This window comes from Planococcus citri, chromosome 3 (assembly GCF_950023065.1).
Source record: "Planococcus citri chromosome 3, ihPlaCitr1.1, whole genome shotgun sequence".
Lineage (NCBI taxonomy): Eukaryota > Metazoa > Arthropoda > Insecta > Hemiptera > Pseudococcidae > Planococcus > Planococcus citri.
In genome coordinates this window covers 14,845,357-14,868,193 of record NC_088679.1, presented here as the reverse complement: position 1 = coordinate 14,868,193, position 22,837 = coordinate 14,845,357, and the positions used below count along the sequence as shown (strand labels likewise).

The 22,837-nt window shown below is 34.5% G+C and overlaps 2 protein-coding genes across 3 annotated transcripts in view; one reads left to right on the top strand and one right to left on the bottom strand.

The window, feature by feature from the left end:
* LOC135841264 (nephrin-like) overlaps nt 1-22,837 on the top strand; it is a 1,354,679-nt gene that overhangs the window by 1,229,192 nt on the left and 102,650 nt on the right. For both annotated transcript variants that reach the window (XM_065358143.1, XM_065358145.1), the window contains one exon: nt 11,106-11,266. In XM_065358143.1, the coding sequence (XP_065214215.1) occupies nt 11,106-11,266 (161 nt within the window). The remainder of the gene's footprint in view (nt 1-11,105; nt 11,267-22,837) is intronic.
* Nucleotides 5,493-8,599, bottom strand: LOC135841149 (uncharacterized). Its single transcript, XM_065357977.1, has 2 exons — nt 7,642-8,599; nt 5,493-7,268 (listed from the first exon to the last, which is right to left on the bottom strand). The coding sequence occupies exons 1-2, from the start codon at nt 8,436-8,438 to the stop codon at nt 6,263-6,265; spliced, it is 1,803 nt and encodes a 600-aa protein (XP_065214049.1). The 5' UTR covers nt 8,439-8,599; the 3' UTR covers nt 5,493-6,262.

The following is a 22,837-nucleotide window of genomic DNA, read 5'->3' as shown; positions in this document are numbered from 1 at the left end:
GTAGTGAAAACCAGACACTATGTGACTGTAAAACCGGTAAAACGTTCACAATGTGACCGCCTGCTGATGGAATGGTTGCCTATCTCAAATGTATGTTGAGTTGCACATCATTTTCGTTACCTATCACAGTAAAATGAAATAGCTTTTAGGAGTCTGATATGTAGGTTCATATTAGCCATTAGGTACAGATAACGCAAATTTCAAAGCTCCATCATATTTTTTGTGGAGGTTGTTTGAATGTTTGCAACTTCAATTTTTAAGTAATACCTAGTGTCACCCATTTTTTACATTTTTTTCGGACTTGGTTAACAATTTAATTTAGGCTCTCCATTAAAAAGTTAAATTACAAAAATTTGGAAAACATTATTTTTTGACTCGAAAAAAAAACTCCCAAAAATTTGATTCCCACAAACCCTTAATGATTTGTATTTTTTTATTATTATTTGTTTGGATATCTGCATAGATATGCAATTATGTGTCTATCATTTTTTTAAAATGTGAAGCACTTTTGGAAAAAAAATGTACTTTACTCAATTTTCATAGATTACAAAATATACCTAGGCCTATTACTTACTTTGGGATAGAAAAATAATGTTTATAGGTAGTGTTAGTATGAAAAGAAAGGAGGTACCTAGACCTACCTACAGTTTTGCTGGAAATGTTCCTCAAATAACACGATTTCATATTTAAAAATTATTTCACCCATTTGAAAGTATCACACACTGCTTAACACACCTCAAAAAATTTGAAAAATTATTTCCTACAGATGCATATTTTTGAGGGATAAATTACTTCAAAATTGATCTAAAAAAATTACCTCCTTAAGGAGGCTCAATAGGCGAATATGCATAATTTAATACCTATTTCTAAACCTTCACTAGTGGTGTACTCCTGTAAATGAAGTTTTGAAACATCCCTTTACGCGGGGTAGGAGGAGACCATCAGCAACCAAACTAAACATCCAAGAGAAAGTAGAGAGGAAACCGGTTCTGTCACTATACGTATCTGTGCAACTACCCTAAACAGTTTACAGTACAGGTTAGGTTTTAGGATGGAATTCGTCTTATTGTTATTGTTGGTAGTTCCACACAAAAGAATCTTTTTTTCTTTTGTTGGGCTATTGATTGTGAGAATTGCCTACACATTTGTAATAGGAGATATGCAAAAAACAGACACATTGTGTCTGAAAAACCGGAAAAAAACAGACACAAACAGCCACAAATCCGCGGACACAGCAGACACATTGTGTCGACGTTTTTGCACATTGGGTAATCACCAAGAAAGTCGCAACACTGAATCCCAAAATATTTCCCGGTTTCAGAAATGATACCCAGTTATATTTTGATGTTTTGGCATAAATAATAATGCGGAATATTGGAGAAGAAAATATTTTCAAAACGCAAATTCTCCCCAAAATAAGTAATTTGTAAATTTTCAACCATTCAGTAGAACTTTAAAATTAGTTTCGAATTTTGACGGCATTGATTTGCCTAGGCTGATGAAGAATCTAAAAAAAATCATCTTTTGGAACTGAGCCATTTTTCCAAAAACAGGTTGTGTAGGGGCAAGAGCGAGAAATTGTCATTTATCAACCTTTGAAATTGCCCTTCATTTTAAACAATTTTATCGATATTTTACAAAAATTAAACACTTTTTTGAAACAAGTTTCTCGCCATTTAGGTAACTACAACAACTCTAAAAAGAAAAAAAAAATAACGAAAAATAATGTTAAACAACATTTTTTTTCAAATAACCAAATGCAATTTAATTTAACCAAAACTCAATTATCACAGCGCTGCTGTTAATTAATAATACATACCTCATTTTATAAATCGTAGTCTACCGTGCTTTGAGATTCTTTGTCTACTATGGCCCCTACCATTGAATTTCTTTCCTTGGCATCCCATAAAAGGTCTTCACTTCCTGCAATCAAACAAAATACTTTGATCAACTTGGTCAAATCTTGACCTGTGTGATAGGTTTTAGAAGTGAACTTACTTACTGGCAAAACCTGTAAAACTGTTTAGTTCTATTTTCTCTATCAATGTTCGGAGTAATGGTTCTCTTTTGCATTTAAGATAGTCTTTGGCCACATCAGAATCACTATCTAGATTCTCAACTTGTAACCAGCAATTCAAACACATGATTTGTTTTGTTGTACATACAGAAGTAGAATCGTGCTGCTGCCATCTCTTGTACAGTTCTAAATGATTTGGAGCACCACTTAGTAGGAAACGTTTTCAAACGATTCCATTCATTGGATCCATCTATTCCATTGCTGTATAAGGGAATGCTGTCCCATTCCTATGCACAGAGATCTATACTTGAAACTGTTTCTTTGCAAAATACTTACATTGAAAAGAATGCATTTCATAAAAAAAAATGATTCCTTCACATCATTTTCATAATGAAGTCAAGTTTTTTGTAACCTGTTCAGAATATTGAGTAAAAGGACAAAAATATAAGTACTAACCATTGGTGAACATGCCAATTCTTCTGTTGTCAAATTATCCATTCCTTCAATTATTATTTGAGAAATATTTGGTGACTCTTCTGGAACCTACATAGGAGTAAAACATAATGATGTTCATCTTTCATGGCGTAGCAGCAGATGATAAAAACAAAGTAAAAACTTACAATTTTAACACTAATTACTGGAGCTTTGATGGTTGAGTCTATACTCATCATGCTGCTTGATTCTTCAGCTATTTGAAGAGAATCATCATATTTTGAGGCATCCATTTATATGGGAAGTGTAATATATTGTACACGAGACAATTACATTCATTTATTAATGATAAACGATAACAACATTAACATCCAATAATTACGTACGTAGATACATTGTAGCGCACTCTACATCCCCTTTCTTTAGCTCAAAAAATACAAAATAAATAACAAATACAATAATAACATGGAAATAAATAGATGAACGAATAAATAAATGAATAAATAAGTTACAAAATTCATATATCGTAACTAGAATAATTATATACACTGTCTTTCAGTCTATTGGGCAATCTCCTTTCCCTTCGAGAACGCCGTATTTTATTGTCATTTTCAACGATCATTTCTTGGCTCACCGAAGGTGTAGGTTGAATTTCTTGAGGTTGTTCTTCCGTTTTTCTACGCGGCCTTGTATGAGAAGTTTGAAATGTAGGATTATTCTTCGAGGGTCTCAAAAATGATGCGTTTCGACGCAAAACAGAAGTATTATTGTTCATGGAAACATAGTATGAACGAGGCTCTTCCGCCTTTCCGACGATTTTTCCAGGTAACCAAACTGCACCATCTCTGACTGTTACATATTGACCGATACGAAATTCTTCTCGTGCTTTGGCTGATGAATTATAATAAAATTCATGTTTCTGTTGATTTAATTCTTGCTTAGATTTCACATCAACAGGTATTGACGGAGATAGATTCTTTTTATGAATAGGAATTTTCGTACGTAGTGACCGATTCTGTAGCAACTGAGCAGGTGAATAGTTCAGATTTTTGATCGGAGTGTTATTGTATTCGAGCAAAGCCACCTCAATGTCGTTATTGGATTCGGCTGCTTTTTTGATGAGCTTTTTCACGATGCCAACAGCTTTTTCAGCCATACCATTTGACTGAGGGTAACGAGGACTGGTAAACGTCATATTGAAATTCCATGCAGATGCGAATTGATGTAACTGTTTGCTGTTGAATGGAACATTATCGCTAATTACATTGGCAGGAACACCAAATCGACTGAACGTGTTTTTTAATTTATTAACCACCGTATCTGGATCTAACTTTTTCAATTTGTGAACTTCGATCCAGTGACTGTAGTAATCAACTATCACTAGACAATGTTTACCTCGTACTTCGGCAATATCCATTCCAATTTTTTCAAATGGAAGACCAGGCAGCTCGTGAGAAATGAGCGGCTCTTTTTGAGGTTTATTGGCATATTTTTCACAAATTTTACATTGCTTGACGACTTCTTCGATATCGTGATTGATATTTCTCCAAAAACATATCATTCTAGCTCTTGCCTTCGTTTTCTCAATACCCAAATGAGCTTCATGAATTTTTCTCAAGAATTGTGGAACAAGTGACTTCAGAACGAGTATTTTATGGTTCAAATAAAGGATACCATCTTCTTCGAAAATGTCATCTTGTAACTCATAATAGTACTTCACATCTGGAGACAAATCTTTCAATTCAGGCCAATCAGTACGATATGCGTTCAAAATTTGCGACAAAATTGGATCTTTTGAAGTTTCTTCCTTGATAGACTTCAACTTTTCATCGCTTGGTTTGAAATTTGAACGAACAGAGTGAATATGCACGTCCATGAAGTCAGTATTCGATTTTGTTGTTAGAGAATAATACCTTGACAGATGATCAGCAACTTTATTATCTTTTCCTTTGATAAAATGCAACTTGAGTTTATACGGTAGTAATCGCATTCTCATTTTCTGCAATCGTGATGTAAGATTAGATAAAGGCTTCTCCATGATACGTAGGAGTGGGAGGTGATCAGTATAGATATCAACGTGTCGACCGTAAATATGGTAATGGAATTTCTCAACTGCAAAACAGATCGCTAGTAATTCTTTCTCGATTTGTGAATAACAAATTTCTGTTTCGGTGAGAGCTCGAGACATAAAATACACTGGTTGATTGTCTTGTTTCAAACATGCTCCAAGGCCATTCTTGGAAGCATCACAATCTACACGTATTGGTTTATTACTATCAAAGATGCGCAACGTAGGTGTAGAGGTCAGTGTTTTGATCAATTTGTTGTAAGCTTCTGTATGATCTGAGGTCCAAATGAATTCAGTACCTTTTTTCATCAAAGACCGTAAAAGTGATGTTTTCTCAGCAATGTTGGGTATGAATTGACGTAACGAATTCACCATTCCCAAGAAAGAACCAAGTTCCTCTTGATTTTTTGGGATTCCAAGAGATTTGACCGCTTCAACATACTCTTGATCAATTTCGACGCCATCACGAGATACAATCAGTCCTAAAAATTTGACTTTGGACATTTTGTATTGTAGTTTGTTGATGTTGAAACGAACATTGTGCTCTCTGGCACGATCCAGCACTAATTTTAAAATTCGATCGTGTTCTTCTTCATCTTCTCCAGCGATAATAAAATCGTCAATATACGGGAACACAGGCAAACCCATGGGAAAATTATTTGATAAAATTCAATAAAAATGTATCAAATTTGATCTTATTTGATCAAATTAGATGAAAAATTTGATCAAATTTTGTAGAATTCTATCAAAGTTTATATAATTATATCTGATTAGATCAATTGGATTTCAACTGTGAATGTAAAGTTTTCTATAATTTCATAAAGATTCATAAAAATTGATAAAGTTTCATGAAGTTTGATGAAATTTGATGAAATATACACATGATGTTTTATTCAATTTTATAAAAATTGGTAAAAATTGATAAAGTTTGATGTGGTAAACAGACAAAGTTTTATTAAATTTTATAAAAATTGGTGAAAGTTGATAAAGTTTGATGAAGTTTGATGTAGTACAATACAAAAAGTTTGATGTGATTTTATAAAGATTTGTAAAAGTTGATGAAGTAGTATAAAGTTTTATAGAATTGGATATAACATATTCTTGAAAGTTATATAAAACATGATATTGTTTGATCAACTTTTATAAAATTATATCAAAATTGATCAAAGTATGCATCACTTAGTTAATTTGGTATACTTTTATTTTATCCAATTTTATAGAATTGCATAAAACTAGATAACTTCTGTTTCACTGAAAAAATTTCTCTATGACAAAGATATTCATCTTGATCAAGTTTGATCAAATTTAATCAAACTCGACCAGATTTTATAAAATTTGATCAAACAATCCTGAAAATTTTCTAAGTCCAGACCCTGGGAAAGAGAATATAAATTTCCTTAATACCTGATCTCTCATGGAACAGGGTGGTATAGTGGTTAAGAAAACAGATTGAGGTGTGGGAGGTTGAAGGTTCAAACCCAGACACTGGTAGTGAAATTTTTTGAAATTTTTTTTCGCTTTTTTGATGAAATTTACTACACTACTTCACATTTTAAGCGCAAATTACATTTTAGCATTAATTAGACCATTTTTACTAATTAAATATAATTTTTTAAAACAAAAGAATATGAATTTGATAGAATTTTATCCAAGTGAATCAAATTAAATGAGATTTGATGAAATTTTATAGGTACATTCTGGACATAAAATTCTATAGAAAATTTTTCAGTGTTTTTTATAGAATTTTATAGAATTATTTTTCCATGGGAACCTTCGAACACCTTCTCAATATTTCTTTGGTGTACTTCAGCGGAGATATTAAGACCTTGTGGCAGGTAATTGTACTTATATTTTCCAAAAGGTGTGATGAATGTGGTTAATTCACTGCTTTCTTCATCAAGCTCTGTATGGAAAAACGCTTCGCTGACATCTGCTACTGTAAATACCTTTTTATTGGCTAATTCTGGAATAATTTCCTTCGATGTAGGAATAGGATGAACATCCTGTATCAACGCTTCGTTCAATTCTAGCGGAAATAAACACAAACGAAGTTTTCCGCTTTTCTTTTCAGCAACGGCCATGTTGCTTACCCATTCAGTGGGTTTATTTACCCTAGATATGATGTTAGCTTTTTCATATCTATCCAGCGTTTTTTTCAGTTCTTTTCGGATGCTTTCAGGAACGCGTTTCAGCTTACAAATCGTTGGGACTGCATTCTTTTTTAATTTAAGGGTATACTTTTCCTTAAATTTTCCGATGCCTCTGAATACATCCGCGTATTCCTTCAATAGATCTGCTTTCGAAACTTTGTTTATTCGTTTAATTAATTTCAGCTCTTCACAGGTACTTAAACCAAGTAATGGGTCGTCGTCGACATCAACGATTAAATATTTGATATTGTGAATTTGATTTTTCACTTTAGACTTCAATTTTATTTTGCCAACCATGTTGATCTCTGTATTACCATATGCGACTGCACGTACGGATGAAGATTTTATTTTACTTTCATCGATGCCAAGTTTCTTGAATATTTTATACGGTAGAACATTATTTTCGGCACCACAATCCAACTTGAAAGGTATCACATCGTTGCTAATCGTGATATTTTCGAACCAGGATGCTTTCTTTCCGATTTTATTAATTTTAATCGCATTAAACGAGATTGTAGAATCGCTATCACTGCTCGAATTATCTTTCAACGTATGGAACTTTTTATCTCGATTTCTCAAATGTTTGTTTTTAAATTTACACCTAGTGTTGGGTAAATTCGCGAATTTTCTTTTTTTGCTTGCGCATGCGCAAGAATATGCGCATATTCTTGCGCATATTCCGCAGATTCTTTTCAAAAAAATTAGAACATTCTGCTTAGTTTAGAGATAATAGGAAACTTTCCATGAAAAGGTTTCAAATTATCAATTAAAATTGGAAATTTGTAAAGAAAAGTAGTGGTAAAACTCGTAAATTGTGGAAAATTGTAGAAAAATCTTTAAATTTTTTGAAAAAAGTCATGATTTTTATTTTTTTGAGAGAATATTCTCCAAGCATTTGAGAATATTCGCGAATATTCGCGAATATTCTCAGATTATGCGCATTGAGAATATTCTCAGGCCAACACTATTTACACCCGATAGCAAAATGACCGAAGTAACCGCAATTCGAACACTTTTTGCCGTATGCAGGGCATTCACGTCTACGATGAACGGTATCACACTTTTTACACCGGTAAGATTCATTATCACTTTGTCTATCATTTTTATCACGATTATTTTCATTTCGATTAGAAGAATATTCACTATCACGACGATTTCGAGAACGATTTTTGTATTTATTTTTATTTTTAAATGCGTCTATTTTATCTTTTTCGGTGGATAACAACGCAGAACATTCGTTGATCGCTTTAACTTGTGCAGTGCTCGATTCCTGAATTCTGGCCATCTCAATAGCTTCTTCTAAATTTAGGTCAGGAACTTTCAACATATCAGCTTGCAGGGTTTTATCTTTAGTACCAATTACGATTCGATCTTTTATTAAGGACTGTTCTTGATCATTAAATTTACACCCACGAACTAGTTTCTGCAACGCAGCTAAGAATTCTTCAAACGATTCGTCTTCTTTTTGAGAACGTGATAAAAACTTGAATCGTAAAAACGTGACGTTGACTTTAGGATTTATTCTGTCTTCGAAGAATTGAATGACTAATTCGAGGCTTTCTTGATCCTCTTCGGACATACCAGATGAATCGATTAACTCCTGGGCGGCTTCACCGGCAAAATTGAGTAATAAAGCATATTTACGTACTTCATCAGCGTTTATTAAACTTGATGCTTTCAAATATAGATCAAATTCTCGCCGAAAACGTCGCCAGTTTTCACTTGCGTTAGCGTCCAATTTGAGCTCATTAGGCTTGTTATAATTCGACATTTTTATCACTAATTATTACTATTACTTTGCACTTTGCAATTATTATTACAACGAATTATTTAAACGAAAACGAACCATTTTATTTTAATTTTTTAGTCCGCAGCGCCATGTAATATATTGTACACGAGACGATTACATTCATTTATTAATGATAAACGATAACAACATTAACATCCAATAATTACGTACGTAGATACATTGTAGCGCACTCTACAGGAAGTTGAATGAAACAAGTGTTTAAGGCTTCGAAGAATCAATAGAATTATATTACTTACTTCGACCAAAAGATTTAGAATGATGGAAAGTTCACATTCGAAAAGACGTGATAATAACGAAGGTTAAAGTCACATTTTTTGCTGAGGTCAAAGTTGTATTGTGATTTTGAAATGCTCATTTTTTTAGGTAGGTAGGAGAAGATTCTGTAGCTAAAGCTGCTCTACTGTAAGTAGCAGAATGCATTTCTCAAAAAAATTCACATTCATCAGCGGAACCAGCGTTACGAAAACGAATTTTCGTTTACATTTTGGTTGGTTTGTCGACTGGTTGGTTACTAAAAATAACAATTTCATTTTGTTTAGCGTTTTTTTTTCATTATACACAGGGATGGAAACCGAAATGAAAAAAAATATCAGCTATTTTTTTTTTCAAAATTACCCATTGATGATAGTTATGGTTAAAGGTTACGGTTAATCACTGTGAAGGAATAAAAGAAAAAAGCTTGCTTACTTACTTTATAAGTGAGAAAAAAAACCAATGTTTATCTATGATAGTGTTTCTTAGGTTTTTTTACTAGACACATGAAAATGTAATAAATTCGAAGTATCTTTGAGAATTTTCCGGTTTACGTAATTCATCGAATCTTTAGAACGATTTTCTAGTATAAATTATTTAGATAAAATTTGTAATTCAAACCGAATTTTTCGAATGGATATTGTATATATCTGGCTCATAGTACTTACTTGTTGTAGATTTACAGTGCTTTGAACTTCTCGTATATGTGATGGTAGTTCACATCAGCTAGGTAATGGTATGCACTGTGTAGGATAGGTAGGTACCTACGTAAAACATACCTAACCTACAGTGAAAAACGAGAATGCATGAATTATTCATTTTTTTAGATTTACTTCGGATGATTTGCTCGGTTGGCCTTTTTTCTTCTTACTGTGCCAGTATGTCGAAGTAGGTACTTCGATGATGCTTTTTTTCTTTTTAGTTGAGAGGTCAACATAAAGTTCTTCCTAAGTAATCGTTTATTAACAAGTAGGTCTGTTTTCAAACGAATTATTGTTCACGTATAAATTGATTCGAATCTCAGTGAATTGTTCGTCAGTTCGCGAGAGTGTTGATTCATTTAAGGGAATCATTCGTGAACGAATTGATTAATTTTTTGAACAAGCCGTTCGCGAACAAATTGATCAATTCTTCAATTTAGGAATTAATTCGTTCGCGAATGATTCACTAAACATTATTCAATTCGTTCGCGAATGGTTCACCACAAATTATTCAATTCGTTCGCGAATGATTCACCAAACAATTTTCAATTCGTTCGCGAATGATTCACTAAAAAATTTAATTCGTTCGCGAACGAGTCATTTATACGAATCGATTCGTTCGCGAATGATTCACTAAAAAATTTAATCTGTTCGCGAACGAGTCACTTATATGAATCGATTCGTTCGCGAATGATTCACCAAAAATTATTCGATTCGTTCGCGAATGATTCATCAAAAATTATTCTATTCCTTCGTGAATTATTCGCCAAAAAATTAAGTAAATGAATCGATTCGTTCGCGAACGAGTCTTTTATACAAATGGATTCGTTCGCGAATGATTCACCAAAAATTATTCAATTCTTTCGCGAGTGATTCATCAAAAATTATTCTATTCTTGCGTGAATTATTCGTCAAAAAATCAGGTAAATGAATCGATTCGTTCGTGAACGAGTCTTTATACGAATGGATTCGTTCGCGAATCATTCACCAAAAAATTTTCAATTCGTTCGTTAATGATTTACCATTCAATAGTCAATTCGTTCACGAATGATTCGCCTAGAAATCAATCATTTTGTTCTATCGCCAATATGTCGCAGAGTATCCAATCTGCTCTCAAAATATCCAAGACCTCATTCCACTACTTCTGATTGAATCGACGAGAATTAGAACAATTCTCATTCATTTCGTTCATCGTCGAATTCCTTCGCAATTCGAGCCCTTTTTCTCAATTCTATTTTTTTTCCACCGAAAAAACCACACGTAAATAAAAGAGGTTCCTCTCACTTTCATTTTTTTTACACTACGCAAAGTAGCATTTCGTTGAATTTTTGTGCCGCAGAAATTGTCAAAGAAAAAGAATACAAAAAAAAAGTCATTTCATTTTCATTCATTTCCCTCGGCTTAAATTAGTTTTAAAATCGTTTTTTTTCTCTTCTTTAACAGACGCATACGGAAAATTGAAAATTTGTTGAAAAATTTCAGGTACGAAATACGCGAATGTTGGTTACCTATTCCAAGTAGGCCTATATTTTCAGACGAAATAAAAATTAGATTCGATGTAGAAAAAGTGAAAGGAAAAGGAGACGAACAGAGTGTATTTTTTTTTCCATCTCAAGCATCTCGAGAAAGTAAAAATTTAATTTTAACGAATCGTTGGTGAATTTTTTTCTTGCAGTTGGAGCGCAAGAAATACGTTTTATGACTGAAAATAAGGAGATGAGCGCCGGACATCAGTACGCTGTCGTGTGTAAAGCCAAAGGATCCAGACCTCCGGCCAATATTACCTGGTGGAAGGATTCTATCCAGTTGAAACCACCTACTCCTATTCGATATTCGGTGAGTTTTTCCCCTTATTCTTTTATTCGTTCTTTTTCTTCTTTTTTTTTTAATCTTATAAATGTATTCGATGAAACGAAGTGATAGAGTGGTCTGTTCTGTCGAGGATTATCGTTTGCTATTTTGAATGTCACAATAAGTCGAGTCGAACGATGATATGAAAATATGAACGAGTATTTCAAGAATATATGGTATAAGTTTTCTTTGAGAAAACTTTTTACTCGTCTTGTGCTGCTGCTGTAGACTTGTGTGTAGTTGATCGTATAGTGTGTGTATGTTCGAATGGGAGAAAAAAAAGAAAGAAGTGAGATTATCAGCATGTAGACGTGCTAAGATAGCCGAATTTTCATCCTCGGAGGGACTTACAGGAAGTATTTGATATTAATTAATTCATGTTAATGCATGTTGTAGAGAGAAGAGAATGCGAAGCGGTTACTAATTATGTGCTTCTACATAAGATCCACATGAAGTATTGGAAAGGCGACCATTTGTTCACCCCCCCCCCCCAGTTTGAAATGTGGTGAAAGTGATCGATTTTTGAATCGTACATATGTATGTACATTAAAATAAGTATGAGTTTTTCTCTTTTGAAAGTTGAATCCAAGTCAACTGTTTTAATTCAAACTCAACTAATGATGGAAAATCTAGCAAATAACTTGAAGGAAAAATTCTGTAACCATTAATAGAATTATTTTTCTGTTGAATTACATTTTTGGATACAGATACATTCGACCAAAGTAGAAATATTAAAAATTACTTACTTGTCGCTCAGGTGGAGAGCTCGCATTACAATCGACAGTGAAATGTTCTATATAGGATTTGTGATTGGGTACTTCAACCGTGCGGCAAGAAAATAAAAAGAATTAGAAGGTTGAGAAAAGCAAGCAAAGAAATACAAGGACGTAACGTGTCATAATTCTTCTATATGAATAAACCTCTTTTCAAAAGAAAATCTTTGCTGACCACTCGAGCTATTTTGGTCTCCTTGTATAAAACATTCTAAATTAATGTAAGAAATGAAAAAAAGCTTCTTTTTTATATTATATTTTTTGAAAATTTTTCATTTTTAAACAAAATTATTTTTAAAGAACCCCTTTTAAAAAAAAAAAACGTCCCACAACCTCTCGAACAACAAAGCTTTCTTGTATGAATCCCCTCCCCTCAAAAAGTTTATAAAAATTAAAAGTACATAGGTAGACGTAGATAGACATTGTATTTTCCAAAAAAAATTCACTGACTTTAATTTTTTGTATTTTATTTCTATTTTAGGGTCTCCATAGTCAGCTTTGTTTTTGAGACTGAGAATTGAGTTTTTTTTTTTTTTTTTTTTTTTTTTGAGAAGGCGTTACAAGAATTCTGATTTTTAGAAATGAGAAAATTTCAAAAAAAAAAAAACAACACTCAGATTTATTCCGTTTTTTAAAAATTTTTTCAAGTCTGAGGAGCTCCATATAAAGGACAAGGGGACCTAAATAGTTTTGGGAACGGAGGAAGGTTTTTTCCTTCAAAGAAGATCATTTTAAAAAATATTGATCAAAAAATGAAAAAATTCCAGACAAATTTAATTTTTTTTCGTTTTCTGGGATCTTTTTTTGGGAGTAGGGGGAAGAGCCTCTTAGCTCTTTTTTTTTGTACTTTGTGGAATTGTGGATATTCAAAGAATAGGGAATTATTCTCATGTTGAATGTAGCCTAACTTTACGTGAAGGAAATATACGATTCATATTTTCGTGTCACCAGACAGTTCATCTGTTTCTTATCTTTTCAAGTTCAAGTTTTCATCATCATTCATCGTATCTTGAAATACAACATCGATACCAAAGTAATTTGAAATTTTGAGTACTCTCCTCCCAAATACCTAATGGGAATTTATTTTGCAGAATTGATGCATATCATAACTCTCTCTTTCCAACTTCCTTCTTGAAGAATTTCGCGAAGCGCGAAGTTTTCATTTCTATTTTCTATATCTATTCACACAAAAAATTTACCTTACTGCATGGTGCAATAGCAATACCAATTTACAATTTACAACTAGAATTCGAAAAATTAAAAAAAATTCACAAGCAAAGCAAAGCAATGGATCTCTAATCGAAGTTCCTTTACATTCTCACTCGAAAAAATCACAAGTCCGAAATCGAACATGTGATTCAGTCAGTCGTTCACTTGTGTTCCATAAACGATGTGAGTATAGACCATCTCGTTGGGATTTGTTTATTTCTCTGGTGATTCCACAATTCGAGAATTGAAAAAAAATCGGTCCTGAATTAAATGAACTCCAGCGTAAGAAGTGCCAATCACGTTTAAATGAGCTAAAGTTGACTTGGACAGATTTTAGGAAATTTTTTTCAAAAATCTGAAATTTCCAAGATACCGTTGCAGGACGGAAAGCGGCTTCAAATCACCTCCAATCGACATCAGTATTTTGAAATTACGAGATTATATTCTTCGACTTCATCGGGTAATTAATTTTTTGGGTATTTCAATTTTCAAAAATCTGCTGGAAGGTCCAGAACTGCTCTAAACGGTCCGGGAGGGTGAAAACAGGATGCATAGAAAATTTCAGCTTTCTAGATCAATTTGGTGAGCTTTTGATTTTTCCCATTTTTGACTCTTTGATTTTTAAAAACTCGCCAAAAATCAAAAAATGCATTTACGCACTTGAAATTTTAGCTGGTGATCCATTTTTGTATGTTCTTTCGATTAAAGTTGGCTCGGTTCAAAAATAATTCTTTTGTCAGTTGTTGGGATACCTCCACTGGTTGCATTTCGAAACCTTGCGTTTGTTCTGCTGAATATCGAAGATGCGACCAAAACCAATACTAGCTCTTGCTACCTATCTCTATCTTATCCTTTTCAATGATCTTGAAAATGATTTTTCAGATTTTCGTATACATTTTACTGGTATTTTCCACGAAAAAACTTTTTTCAAGGAAAAATTATTCTTGGAGTAAAAGAATTTTCTTATTCACACAAATTTTTCTAACCTTAATCTCCAACCCGTTCTCCGGCTCCATACTAAATAAAAAAGACCTCTCACCACTGTTTGAATCACTCAATTCGAAACTTATTGGTGATGGCTTCATCCGGTTCAGGACTCGAAGATACATTCATCGCATCTGCTCAAAGCTCATTTAAGTAGCTCCTGGCGCAGAATCCCATTTTCTCGATAATGCTTATACTTTTAAAGCAATAGCGAACATTTTCAAATTCCCCGAGGGAAAATTCCTCTAAAAATGCCAAATATTTTCTGGCGTGTGTTCGAGAAACCCCTTTTTACTCCATCGCTAATATTCGTGCGAGTTATTTAGCCATATATTTGCAGTATAGTGTGGTACAGATATCAGAAACCGAGTGAAAAATATATGCACATTCGTGTACCTCTGTAGTAGACTACTCCGCATACATTTAATAATACGATTTATGAATGAAAAAAAGCTATAAATTTTTATATCCGATATATTCGGACGATTCCAATTAAAATTCTGATCCGTGTTGTACTTCCTGTTAAATATTGTGACAAAATTGATAGTACACTACGACTACACGCACACGAACCATGTTGGTAAGTTTTCATGGCGAATCTAAACCCCAAAATACGCATCCTCTTTTACACCTTGCCTTTGATTCTCAGCGGGGGTTATTTTTTACACAAGGACGACGAGTAACCTGCGTCGTCGTTGTCGTGTGATATTTGTTGCGTAGATTTTTTTCCTCGTGTGTAAAAGGGGGGAGGGAGACGGAGGGGGGAAGGGGGGTGAAAAAAATGTTGCGGCGTTTTGTAGCCGGTTCATCAATCATAGAGAGCTGTGTGATAGCGAAATGCTATTTGACTCGGCGTATTGCTATACACTGTTTACGTGATTTATGTTATTTCGACGTCATTTAGGATAACCATTAATATAGATTACTTTTCGATTTTGTTCGATTCGCTGGAAGAAGTTTTTGAAGTGTTAAATTTAACGTGATAATTTCTGTACGATTGATTCTCGTACTACTCGTGAATGTAGGTAGGCTCATCATTTTTATATACTCTATCGATATGAAATTCATTCTTGCGGGTGTTCATTTTATAATTAAGCGTTATGTCATCGTAGGTAGGTATATAGACTGTATAGTTTTATAAAGGGGTGGTGAGAACGACGAGAGGACGAGTGATAGAATTCCATTATTCGGTGCGTTGAACTGGCTTAAATTTGTATGCAAAATTGGTCATCTCGATTCGATAGACGTTTTTCGAATGACGAAAAGTTATTGTCGAAGTATTTCGAGTGACAGCAGGTTTAAATTCGGCATCGATAAATGATTTTAATAGATTCGAAAATATATACGACCGAGTCCAACTCGAGCCTACGTATTCGCGGAGATAAAAATTTACCTCACGTAAAAGCCCCTTTTGGTTGGCAAAAACGACTCGACTTATTATTAGATGAAAACTTTCGCCAGTTTAGAGGTTTTCGGTTTAGAATTAAACTGTGCGCGTAACGTTTACCCATAGATAGGGTCAAGGACGATGTGACGAATGACGGTTCCTTGTGAATTTTCGTGTGATAGACGACGACGTGCGATGATGCTAAATTACGTAATACGTAGGTTTACCTACCTGCGATTGCGAGTTGTCGTCGAAATGAATTAAATGTGACGATCTTCGTGACTTCTCATCCTTTGTAGTACGTCGTCAATAGTGCTGAAAGATGAAACGATATTAAACTTGCGGTTTGCGACGATTTCTGCCTAGTACACGTGTGGTTGAATCGTGGATTTTGTATGGAAGGTGATGAGAAGGGGGTGGGAAGATTAACGGTGTGAATTGTGGTGTGGTTTTTGTACGCTAGGTAGAGTATTTGGAGAGATTTAGGAGAAATGAGATGTTTTAGAAGAATTTGGATACTGAAATTTGTAGACGAGCGTGATAAATAGATTGGTTTACTTACTACGAACAATGAACTCAGCAAGGCCTAATTCAGCTATTGGTGTTGCTATCAGGTAATATTCTTTGCATAATTTGAATCTGCATAATAAGACATCAATGATACTTACCCTTACATTTCGAAAAATCAGTTGGTAGTTGTTACTCTAAAGAATTGGTCGAAATAAATTTGAAAAAAAAAACATAAATTTAAAGTACTCGTAATTACTCGCTTAAGAAATAAGAAATCCCCTCAATTTCATAAATAAACAATTACCTATGTCAATTTCCAATTCCATAGGGTGATTCCGGTTAGGTATGATAGATGAATCAGTCCTACAGGCTGAGATTTTGAGAATATCTTCGAAGTGAAAACGTTCTACCCGCCTCCCTGTCCTCGCCACATATGCGAAAGAATCGTGTTTTTTTAATTAAAAAATTCCCATTTATGACCATATTGACCGAAAATTTTAAAATCTTCGTGGTGTATAAAGGTACTGGGAGCCAATTCATGCTATTTTTTCCAATTTTTTTGCACTGTATTCTGCAGTTGCACCAAAACCAGAAATGGTGCAGGTAGATTTTGTCCTCATAATGTGAACCTTGAGTGGGTAGCTGGTTTGAAATTTTCTTTTAGGCTTTTTGGCTAGAATACCTTCAGTGCAAAACAATTTTAAAATTGCATGAATTGGTCCTCAGTGACTTTATGCGCCATAGAGATTTCCAAATTTTTAATCAATAAGGTGATTAATATGAATTTTTTGCAAAAGACTCGATTTTTTTAAATACGGGCGAGGGTAGATAGCTGATGAGTGAAATTTTTTCGCTTCTAAAATTATTTTTGTCCCCTAAGATGTCCTGTAAGTATTTTTAAAATAGCAATTTGTTGTACAACTTTTCCAATGTTCCCTCTTCCTCAATTTTTTTTCCGATCAACTGAGGAAAAATTGAATCTTAGCATTGCATTTCCTTTTTTTCGCAACTTTGACAGTTCACAAAGGAAAATTTTCACAATTTTTGGAAAATTTTCACTACATAGGTAGGTAATTGCGTACATACTTACTAACACAATGTTGATGTTCTTGTAGAAATAGAAATTTTTCTATGCAGTGAAAATCAAAAATGTAGGTACATAGCAGGATTCTGGTCAACTTCAGTGGTGATTTTCATTTTCAGTTGAAAGTTACTCAGAAAACATTTCAGCTCCGGAGGAATCTCTGGATGATTAGATATAAGTCCTCAAAAAGAGACTGTTTTAGAGAAAAATCAAAATTTTATCAAGAAAAGTGATGCAAATACATTAATAGACAAAAATGATACCTACATATGAAGCCAGAGTCCAACAATGAAGCTTGTTTTCCCTTCAAAGTAGTAACTGAATTGCAACCAGTCATACCACCAAAACATGAAGGGCAATAAAATCTACGATCGCTTGTCTATTGTAAGCGCACCCAGATTTATTGAGATCATTTAATTATCAACCCTTAGGTTGGCTAAGAGCACTATTCACTTGGTAAGTGAACCTAACGTAATCCCAAGGGAGGACCTATCTGTCAAGCAGATTCGCGAATGTCTGGCGAACTACCGCCTCGCCATTCGCTTTTCGGTAAATAAAAAAAACTTTAAGCACTGCAGAGAGTACTGGTAGAACTCATATATTTGAGTAATAAAACAACAAATAATATGAGGTAAAACAAAGAAAAGAAAAGTCAAAAAAACGAAATACAAAAAGCAAACAAAAATAATTATAGGAACCCTTATAGTCCCACGGGATTATCCCGCCAACACCCTACCAATCCTATACCCCTAGGTACCGGGCACGAGAATAGCCTACAGACAGGAACACCCTCACTCCATACCTACCTACCGAAGTAAGTAGGTACCAGGTTGTGATACCCAAGCCGTAGCTAATGGCTAGGTATTATGTGAGCTGTACATGCCACCATTAGGTACATATACAGACTGAATTTTTAACACCAAGAGCTCTCACGTCGTAAACTATGGGAATAGCCTACGAGTCCCTACCTAACAACGTCCCTATACATGCCGTAGCAGATAGGTACGCGGTCTGTTAGATAGGTGCACGGCTCGCTAAAGAAGCAAAAAACCATTTTTATTTCTCCTAGAAGAAATAAAAATGTACTTTTTCTCGCTTTACAAACATTTCATAATCTTTACTGTAGTGAATGAAATGATGGTTGATATATCTTTGTTTAAATTGTTATCTTGAATGCAGACTCAGACTACAATTGCAATGCTGTGATAAATCCTGACATCAATTTCTGATGTGGGAATTGGAAGTCCATCATTGACGTATGACACCACCATTGTGCTTTGTAGCAATCCGGTGCTCTAAATGAAACTGAGTTTCTTTTCTTATATCAAACAATACATAGGTACCTATATTTTTGTAAATAAATTACCTACATACATACAAATAAAAACGAAACCCATGACACATACTTACAGGAAATTATACCTAGAATGATAATGAATACTAATGCCACATTTATTTGAAATACAGACAGGGTGTTTCAAAATAAACAGGTGATTCTAAAGTTGAATTACATGTAAACTACTCAGTGAAATGAGTTGAAATTTTTACACAAGGTAAAAAATAGTAAGTATCAATTTTATTTGTGAAAGATGACATTTGTAAATTTATATTTCAATATCAATATTTTTCAAGAAAATGATGGAAACATTGATAACAAAATTGAAATTCATTTTTGAAATTTTTTATTTATTATTCACTAATGAATTTTTGAACTCACAAAAACACAACATTACTATGGTAAAAAAAAAAACAAAACCTACAATCATACAAGAGATTGCGAGTTATATGTATGTTAGGTACCATTGAATGGAGTAAGTATGAAAAATGTTTACCATTAGCAACAAACAACTAGACAATCTTTTTTTTGCCAATTTTTGTATACTTTTCATAAGATAGGTAGAGTAATTCATGTTTTATTCAGATTTGTTGTTTCATTACCTACTACAGATACAGCCTGGAAGTGCAGAGCGGCAACGTCTCAAAAACTATAGGATGTAGTCCTATACGGCTGCATTGTCTTATGGGATATTGCCCAATTTCTTAGTTTTTCTTGAATAATTTTTGAATGGTTAATGCTACAGATTTGAATTAAAAACCAGCTTGTAGAGGAAAGAAAGTAGATCATTTTTCATTCTTCAAACACCTATGTGCTCGATCAAAATTTTGATTTATTTTAATGTGAATGTAAAAAAATTTCAACCTTGAAACTTTGAACTTTAATAAATCGAAAATTTGATTGAGCACATAGGTGTTTGAAACATGAAAAATGATCTACTCTTTCTCCTCTACAACCTCGTTTTTCCCCCAGAGCTCTAGCGCTTTTCGATCAAAAGTTGTGAAAGTTCAAAGCTTTGAGCTTTAGAAACTTTTGAACGGTAACTGCTAGCGCTTTCGATTAAAAAAAAACATTTGAAAGGTGATGAAATTCTGAACATTTTGGTATATTAAAGTACCTATGTGTCCACTGAAAATTTTGCGTAATTTCAATTTAAAGTTGACATTTTTAAAAAATCTGTCCATAAAAATGTTTAAAAAATCGCCATTTCTGCACGAAACTCGAAGAGAAATATACCAATCGATAGGAAATTTCATCCTCTTCAATTTATGTTCTGACAAAAATTTTCCTAAACCCCTTCAGTTCCGAGAAAAATCCGAATTTCAACGTTACGCATCGATAACTACATAAGAACAATTGATAACGTCGACTAGATGCGCAACGTTGCCAGATTGCACTTCCAGGCTGTATCAGGGCTGCGATTATGAACTTTCGTTACAGTTAACGAATTCGTTAACTCGCATATTTTTTCTGTGACCTTTCGTTAACTTTTCGTTAAGCCATGTTAAGTTTACGTGAGAAAATATCTCTCGTTAAGTTAACGAATAGTTAACGAATTCGTTAACTGTAACGAAAGTTCATAATCGCAGCCCTGTAGTGGGTAATGGTTGATTCAATTGCTCCAATTCTTGAGGATAATCCATATAGACACAGCCTTCACCTACCCCAAAGAAAAAAAATCCGGAACTGTTAAATCTGGCGACTGTGATGGCCACTCCTTCTCTGCCTGTTTGGAAATTATGTGGTTACCAAAAGCATCACATATAACATTCATTGTCTCATTGGCAGTGTTGAAATATGTATATACTAGTGGTCTAATTGTCACATAAAATTAGCATACAAATTATTATATAAATTATTTAATTAAAATTTTAAAACTACCCAAAAACATAATTCTGAATACTTCAATTCTTTTTTAATGGCAGTTGGGCACCTCTATTTTAATTGAATATTCAGAATACCAAAATGAGACCAAAGTTGTTTTGGCCTACATTGGGCATTTGCCAAAGCTTGTGTAGCTGATGGCTACGCAGTTTATCTGCAAGTTGGACTGCTAGCAGTACATAAGCCAATGATCTTGAACATAGTTCATCTGTTAGTTGAGGTTTGGCTTCTGCGCATGCCAGAATCTGAAAAGACGTTATACCTCCCGCACCTCCATGTATCCATACCTGGGTGGTATAACATCATAACAGAGCTGGCGCATGCGCACATTGTAACCCTCGACTTACTATGGTCAAGACAATGACTGTATGTTAAGCTTATGGGCCGCTAGCAGTCCATATCTAAAAAGTCAATAGACAATTGGCCATTGGGCACGCTCCACTACCACTTTGGTGTGACAGGCAGCCCCATCTTGTTGAAACCATGTTGCTTGGAGTTTGGAGACATCTACAATGGCAAAGAGAGGGGATTGCAAATGCTTTCAACATTCCCATGTAGCAAGCCATGTTCATTTTTCCATTGAAGAAAAAAAAACAGACAACTTCCCATGCTGCAACTCATGTATCAGCTTTCTTCATTAACTGGAGGGTCATCACTAGTTGGAGTCCAGTAGCGATGATTTTGTTTGTTCACTAGCTGCTCCAGTTAAATGAGAGTGAGCTTCATCTGTCATTAATGTTTAGATTGATTTTGTCATTCTTGATTTTATCAAGCATCATTTCAGCAAAATGCTTTTTATCAGCGGTTCGTATTTCTCGATCATTAAAACTTCAGTAAAAACCATATTAAGAAATAAATCGAATAAAACGCATTTACGCAAAAATAAGTAAACCACCATCAACGGCATTCAATAATTTACGAGTAATAACAATAAAATATCACAGCTTTGTTGATCTAACGAGAACAAGTACAAGTTCTTAAAGGTAGAGGTCACTAGACAATAACCTAGCTAAAACTACCTACTAAACGCTATATCGAAATTATCTTGTAAATTATCGTAAAACGACAACACCGCCCCATAAATAATACGAGTTCGGCATTTTAGCCTCATACAACAAAGCACGCGCTTTCTCCATCAGCAAGTGATTAAAGCGCTCGATTTTTCCATTATGTTCGTGCACGTACGGTTCCGATGGTCGAACTTCAATACCTTTCTCATCACAAATGCGCCGCGTCTGTCCTCTCACATATTCCAAAGCGTTGTCACACCTTAGTTTTGCAATCTTTACACTCCAATGGGTGGTCGTAAATTTTTCAAAATTTTCGAAACACGGTCCAACTTTGGCGCGATTATTTACTTACATAAACTACATTATAATGGGTATAATCGTCGAGTATTGTCATGACGTACTGTTTACCATCATACGACACCGACAGTGGCCCAATCGTGTCCGAGTGGATTAACTCCAATGCTCGTGTTGCTGTATGACATTCAGTACAGCATGGCTGGCGGCACATCTTAGCATGCGAGCACACACCGCACGTAGTCGTTGTTAACAAAGGATCAACGGGTATATCCTTCAGTTTCGAGACAGTTTCAGCGCACGCATGGCCCAATCGACGGTGCCACAATAAACGCTTATCTTCACCAGGCAGCACGTTTGCTACTTCGATTTTGGTCTCATACTCGAACATAAGAGAACGTAGGCCGCTTTCGACCATATACGCGACACCAATTAAATCTCCGTTAGGAGCATACACAGACACGTCATTCGCCATAGTTATTACACACCCTTTTTCGCGCAATCTCTCCGTCGACATTAAACAACACGAAAACTCCAAAGAGTACTTAACACCGTCGAGGGTGTACAATCTTCCCATTTTGTCATACAAACGAATGGTACCAACCTTGGTAACAGTAACATACTGACCTGCATACGCAGTGCGAACCTTTTCAGACACCTCATACGATGAAACGAAATATTTATCGTCATTCACAAAATGATTAGATGCGCCAGAATCCAAAATGAACGAAACCAAATTCCAATTCTCTCCACTTTCACGACTTTCACTCTCCACACACCGATCGACAGTAATTAAGGCCGTGCCTTGCGCATTTGGCGGTCTCTGCTGAACGTGATCGCCATAGGTAGGGCAATTCGCACCTAGGTGACCGTAGTTACGACATCTAAAACACCTAGATTTATTAATATCACCTCCACAATAATTCTGACTGCTCGCAGGCGGACGGTTAGAACCGTTATTCGAATTAGAATGAAAATTTTGACCACTACCTGATGATTGATCTTGACTAACATTACGATTATCAGGCCTAGGGCCTGCGCCACAACCGTGATACACATAATTATTTCTACCGTTATAATTACCA

Excerpts from the sequence above, each read along its gene's own strand:
- LOC135841149 (XM_065357977.1), bottom strand. The coding sequence starts at position 8,438 with ATGTCGAATTATAACAAGCCTAATGAGCTCAAATTGGACGCTAACGCA. Across the intron at positions 7,269-7,641 it reads TTCGGTCATTTTGCTATCGG|GTGTAAATTTAAAAACAAAC; the intron begins GTGTAAATAGTG and ends ACCCAACACTAG.